This window comes from Netta rufina (genome assembly GCF_964035555.1).
Source record: "Netta rufina genome assembly, chromosome: 2".
Classification (NCBI taxonomy): Eukaryota; Metazoa; Chordata; class Aves; order Anseriformes; family Anatidae; genus Netta; species Netta rufina.
Window position 1 is genome coordinate 463,581 of NC_140124.1, and position 6,053 is coordinate 469,633.

Here is a 6,053-nt window from a genome sequence, read left to right on the forward strand (position 1 = left end):
GGGGAGGTCTGTCGAAGCACGAAGCCAAAGCATCCTGTGGACAGGCACTGGTTCTGGTGCTCTTCACTGGGAATTTGATTCATGCTGCTGCCCCGGTCAGCCCATTGCATCAGCAGACCTTCGCTGCACGCCGCCCGTCTGTCACCAGCTCCAAAATCAGCAAAACTCAGCAAACTCAGGTCCGTTTTGCTTTCCTACCCATCGCTGACTGCGCGTCGCCACCTCCTCATCTGTGCCCACGCCGGTGCTCCCGCAGTCACGCCGGGAGCCCAGGGAACTGAAACCCGACCCAGCCAAAACAAACCAGAGCGTGGCTTCCAGCAGCGCCCTGACCCCGCAGCCTGGATGTGAATGCCAGCAGAAGGAAGGGAGGCGAGGCCGGGCAAGAGGAGCCACATCACCCCGTACAGCAGCCACCACGCTGCTGGGCTGAAGGAATTGAGGAAGTGCAGCCACAGACGTCTCCTCTGACGCTCCCACATCCCAACCTGGCTCCTTTCCTGCGGCACACCTCCACGCCCGCATCGTTTTGTCTAGCCACAGCATCAGTTCCCGACCCCTTGGCACCGGAGACCTCTTCCTGCACTGTGACATCTGCAGCTCCATCCTGCTCAGGCTTCACAGACCGTCTTGCTGCTGCTGCTCCATCACCCATCCATCTCAGCGCCAGGCAAGCTCTTTTTCCATTCTGCTGCCTCTCGTCCCTGTTTCGGAGCTGTCCCTGAGGTCAGAGCCGTCGCGCTGCCCATCCACACACAGCATCTGCCAAGCACCCTCACAGATGCTGTAGCCAGGGCGCAAAGCCCCGTTCAGGGGGTGGGGGCCTCTGTCCAAGTGTGCCAGAGCCGTGCCCGGCTGCTCCCCGCGCCCCCAGAGCTCTCCTGCCCTCGGCTCGGGGGCCAGGCCACCACCAGCTCTGTGCTGCATGCGGCCCCTCTGACGCTCCCCCAGGCCCTGTCCAGGCACACAACACGACGTGCCATCGCAGAGGATGCCCACTCGCTCCTCCTCGCACTCCTTCAGCTTCCCCTGCTCCAAATGCCCCCAGAGCACAAGGCCGGGGTGGCCGAAGAGCCCTGTCGGGGTCTGCTGGGGGACTTGGACCTGCCCTGAGCCCCCGGCTCCTGCCCTGTGCTCGCGGCTCCAGCAGGACCTGAGCAGGCTCCGTCCTTCCACCGCCACCCCCGCCACCATTCCTTGTGGTTTCCAAAGCGCTGGGAATTCACAGGCACACACACACACAGGACAATTCTGCAGAGGTCGTGGAATTGGCAGGAAAACGCCAGCTCAGCAGAACTCTCTCCTTCCCCAAGGGTGTAATTTACTCCAGGCTGATTCAGCGGCGTGCGGCCACGCCAGTGCACGGCAGCTCGGGGGGCGGCAGGGCTCCAGTCAGCTCCAAGGCCAGCTCCTGCCTCCATCCTGCACATCGGAGCATCGGGAAGCCGCTCCAAAAGATGCTGGAGAAGGATTCTGAACAGAGCTGTGAAACTTCTGCAGGACTGACTACGATGACAAAGTTCAGACAGGTAAAGTCGTCAGGAAAAAAGGGACAGGAGAGTGCCTTCATCAGCTGGTACCCGCGGCTCTCAGCACACTCACAAACCAGTACAAAAGGTCTGCTTGCTCTTAGAAGGACGCACACAGAAACCCAGGGGCTCGGAGGTGCCCACTGAGCAGCAGCTGCTAGTTACTCGCAGCACGGTGGCTAATAATGCAGAAAAAACCCTACAGGAACAGGCCCTTACGCTGTGACCTACCTCAACACACACCTTACCCAGGTGCCTCACGTTTACCCGACTGGGAAGAAGCCAAACCCTGGGTACGAGGGGTTGATGCGCAGTGCCCAGCAGCCCGTCCTGGTGACACAGCCGGGAACTGGGGCACTGCGAGGCCAGCACCAGCTCTGGGTGCCCGGCCAACGCCAGCCGCAGAGCACAGCTCACCCGGCCACTCTGCTGCCAGCCCGAGGGCTTTTTTCATCGTGTAACTCCTCCAGAGGGGGAACAGCACAAAAACGTAGCGGGGAGCTTCCCAAATTATTCCCTCGATTGATGTTGGGGACAGAGAGCTTCTTGCCCCCCCCTCCCGGCCCCTCAGCCCTCTCACCACGGCTGGCAGCCTCCCCCAAGCTTGTCCAGAAGAGCTGAGCCTCCAGAGGGCTGCAAGACATACATGTGAAAGCTGACAATAGGAAAAAAAGTCCTCGTGGTTTGACAGAAGCTCTGCACGAGCACCTCACTTACTTCTCCTCTATCTTCTGTCTGCTCTCTTCAGTTTGGTTCATCACTTGGTGCACGCTGACCACCTCTGTGCAGCCGTCCTGCTGCCCCAGCACCGACCTCCTCGCTCCTCCATCCTCGGCGCCTCCTCCCACCTTCCTGCCCCATCCTGCCCCCGCCGCCTGCTGCCAGCTCTCCCTGCAGGGCTGGCTGTACCCTGCCCCCCAGTAACAGGCAGAGGCCAGCTCTGCTGCCAGCAGGGGCTGTACCAACCTCTCTACCAAAGCTGCACATCCTTTTGCTTTAAGCACACACAGGAATCTTCTGTAGAGCTCCACAGCTTGCAGCAGTCTCCGAAATTTGGCAAAGCAGCCTGGGATGAGGGAGACGCTTCTTGCTAGCCCCCTGAAAATCTGTCCAAACGCGGCGGTTGGAAAGTGCCGAGCCCCCCCGGGTCCCCTGTGATTCAGCCGGCGCTGGGAACGTGCCAGAGCCCCTCGCGCTCCCCAGCCCCGCGCGCCCAGCAGCCTCCGCTCGCACCGCAGCCTCCGCGCCGAAGCTCGAGCTTCGGAGAGACCAAAATACAGCTCGGTTCCCCCTCCCTCCCACAGCGACAGCCTTAACAACAGCTCAGCTCGCGTCCCAGGAGACGCTGCACCGGCAGGCAGCCACCAGCTCCTCCTGCGCTCAATTTTCGCCACTGTCATCGGCCCCAAACTCCTCTCGTTCCTCCTTGGCAGAAGCCAGGCTCCCCCCGAGCGCAGGGCAGCCCTCCCGGCTCCGCAGCCAGCAACCAACACCTTCGTGTCGCCTCCTTTCAGCAGCGCTGCCTGCAGGAGCCGCAAAGCCAGGGTGGCTCTGCACGACAGCTCCTGCTAACGCATTTCCCCCTCCTGCCAGCCGGCGTTGCTCGGAGGAGCAGAGGCTGCACCGGGGCCTGCCCAGCCACCCAGGCACGCTGCTGCCCAACCGGCCTCCGTCCTTTGCATTTTTAAAACTGAAGGAACTGCCTGCAGGAAAGGGTCTGCTAAGGGAACACGGACAAGTTCTGCTGCGTCCAGCACTCAGCACAGGCAGCTGGATTTCAGATTTCTCTTGCAACTTAAACAGCACAAGCACAACAGCAGCAATGACTACGAGCACAGAATCTGATCAAGAAAGACAGACACCCAGACCCTCCTGCAGCCGTGTGTGTATCAGGCCCAGAGCACACAGTTTAGAACAAGATCTCATCCCGAGCTGCCAAGATGCTTCGAGAAATGACAACTTATCTGCAGCAAAACCCTTCCAGTGCCTCATTGCCCCACCGTCACCTCGGTCCCTGACGCTCAGGAACGTATCGCATTTAACTGCCCTATCGCAGCGTGTTTGCACCGGGATCGCTCTTTAATCCGGTGCCTAACAGGAAAACAGCGATGCAGCAGGATAAGGAAATGGCCTGCGGGACTCCTGCTCCGCCAAAACAGAAGCTGGAAAGAAAGGAGCGATGAGGCCGGGAGGGAGCGGGCGGCACAGGGTGGTTCTGGGCATGGGACAGGCACAGCGCCAGGAGCAGCCCGGCTCTCCCCAGCGCAGCCCTGCGCGATGCAGGTGGCAGCACCAGGACCTGCAGCCCCTCGCCCCTTGCTGTGGGGTTAAACCAGCTGCCCTCCCCCCAGGAAGCACCGGCCCTTCCCAGCTGCACGTGAAGGAATTCTGTTTTCATTCTGTTTTCGCACCTCCCTGCGAGCAGCAGAAGGCAGGCAGAAGGAGGGGAGTTGCTAAGAGACGCACCTGAAGGGCAGCGTGCTCAGCGCCGGCTCACAACTGCTCACGTCCTGAAGGACACGGCGCAGGTAGGCAGCAGGTGGGCACAGGGAGCTGCGAGGGATGCGAGGGGCTGCAGCTGGGCAGGGGGACATGAGGAGCCCCCGGGGCCGTGCAGAGGGGCTCTGTGCAGTGCCCGAGCAGCGGGCAGCTCTCACACAGCCACCTTTAGCGTGGGCCGGTGCTGTCCCACGGCACGGGGAGCACAAACAGGACCAGGCAACGTAATGGTGCTCCCACAGGCCTGCCACCCCGACAGGCACTGGGGGTGGCTGTGGGAGCCCGCAGGAAGGTGGCATCATGGCCCCGAGGTTTTGTCCCCAAGGCAGGGCCACCCCAACCCCCCCAGCTGGGGGTGGCTGCAGCCCCGCACCCCCCCCGGGGCCCTGGAGCTAATCCCATCCCTGCTCATCTCCCTGAATGCCAGGAACGCAATAAATCCTGTAGCAGGGATCCTCACGGAGCAGCCCCAGCCCTGAAGCCCCCTCCTTTCATCGGCTTCCCATTTCCTCCATGCCCATCTCTCCGGACGCCCTTTGTTCTGGCACCGCACGGCACAGACGAGCCCTGGGCTGCTGCTGCCCCTGCGACCCCCCGGGCCGCAGCCGCAGCCCCTCCGGCCCCTGCCCCCTAGCAGCGGCCGGGCCGTGCCGCAGGAGGCGCCCCCCGGGCTGAGCGCGGCCCAGGCCCCGCCGCAGCTCCCGGTGCCCACCCGGCCCCGCGCCCACCTCCGGGGGCAGACACCGAGAAGCCCCCCGGGGAACCAGCACCCCCCGGGGGGGCCACCGAGCACCGCAGAGCCGGGGGCGTTCGGGGCCCCCCCCACACAGCCACCGCCTCCCCCCGCCCCCCGCATCTCCCCCGGCCCCGCGATCGCCCCCCGGTGCCGGCCCCGGGGCCGCCCCCCCCCCCCCCGCTCCCCGCTCCCCGCTCCCCGGGGCGGGGGCCGGCGCCGAGGCCGCTCCGCGCCCCGCAGGCCCCGCGCCCGCCCCCGCGGCCCCGCAGTGCCGGGGGCGGCCGCGGCCGCTGCGGCGGGGCCCGGCCCGGCCCGGGGGCGGCACCGGCAGCAGGTGCAGCGGGGACAAAGGGCGGCGCGGCGGGGCCCGGTGCGGCCCGGTTCGGCCCGGTTCGGCCCGGCCCGGTGCCGCCGCTCACCCTCGATGGAGATGACGTGCTCGCGGATCTGGCTCTGCAGCGCCAGGTCCTCCACGCGCTCGATGAGGTCGTAGATGGCGTAGATGTTGGGGTGCACCGACTCGAAGCGCCCGATCTCGGCGCGGATGGCGGCCGAGTTGGACAGCCCGAACTGCGGCGGCGGCGGCCCCCCCCGCCTGCGGGCCCGACGGGCCGGGCACCGGCACCGGCACCGGCCCGCCCGGCGCCGCCAGGCTCTGCTGCTGCGGGCTCTGCCCGGGCCCGCCCTGGAAGTTCATGGCGGCGGCGGCGGCGGGGAGGGGAGGGCAGGGACGGGACGGGGGCTCCGGGGCCGCTCAGCGCTGCGGGGCCGCCGGGAGCCGCTGCATGGCCGCGCTGGGCGGGCGGTGCCGGCGCTGCGGCTCGGCCGCCCCCGCCGCTCGCTGCGCTCCGCTCCCCGCCGCTCCCCGCCGCCGCCGGCCGCGTCTGCGCCGCCCCCGGACCGCCCCCCCCCGGCGTCACCGCGGCCGGCCCCGGGGCGGGACGGGGCGGGAGGAAGGGGGCTACGGGGGGGGGGGGGGCGGTGCCGGTGCCCCCCCCCCTCTCGGTGTCCCCCCCCCCCCCTCGGTGTCCCCCCCCCCCGCTCGGTGTCCCCCCCCGTGTTCGGTGTCCCCCCCCCCTCTCGGTGTCCCCCCCCCCGGGCGGTGTCCGGTGCCCGCCCGGTGCCGCCCCCCCCGCTCCCACCCGCGCCGGTTTCGCCCCCCGAGCCCCGTCCCGGGCCCCCCGCCCGCTTCGCCTCCCCGCCGGGTTCGGGGTCACGGCGCTGCGCCTCGCCCCCACGAGGTCACCCCTCCCGGGACCGGGGGTGGGTGCCCGGTGGCCCCCCCGGCT

General features: G+C 67.1%; 1 protein-coding gene across 1 annotated transcript in view; it reads right to left on the minus strand.

Moving 5' to 3' along the window:
* AGAP3 (ArfGAP with GTPase domain, ankyrin repeat and PH domain 3) overlaps window positions 1-5,628 on the minus strand; it is a 130,081-nt gene extending 124,453 nt beyond the window's left edge. Inside the window, 2 exon segments of the mRNA XM_084281385.1 lie at window positions 5,184-5,355; window positions 5,357-5,628. Coding sequence (XP_084137511.1) covers window positions 5,184-5,355; window positions 5,357-5,461 — 277 coding nt within the window. The 5' untranslated portion in view covers window positions 5,462-5,628.
* Between the last annotated feature and the right edge of the window lie 425 nt (window positions 5,629-6,053).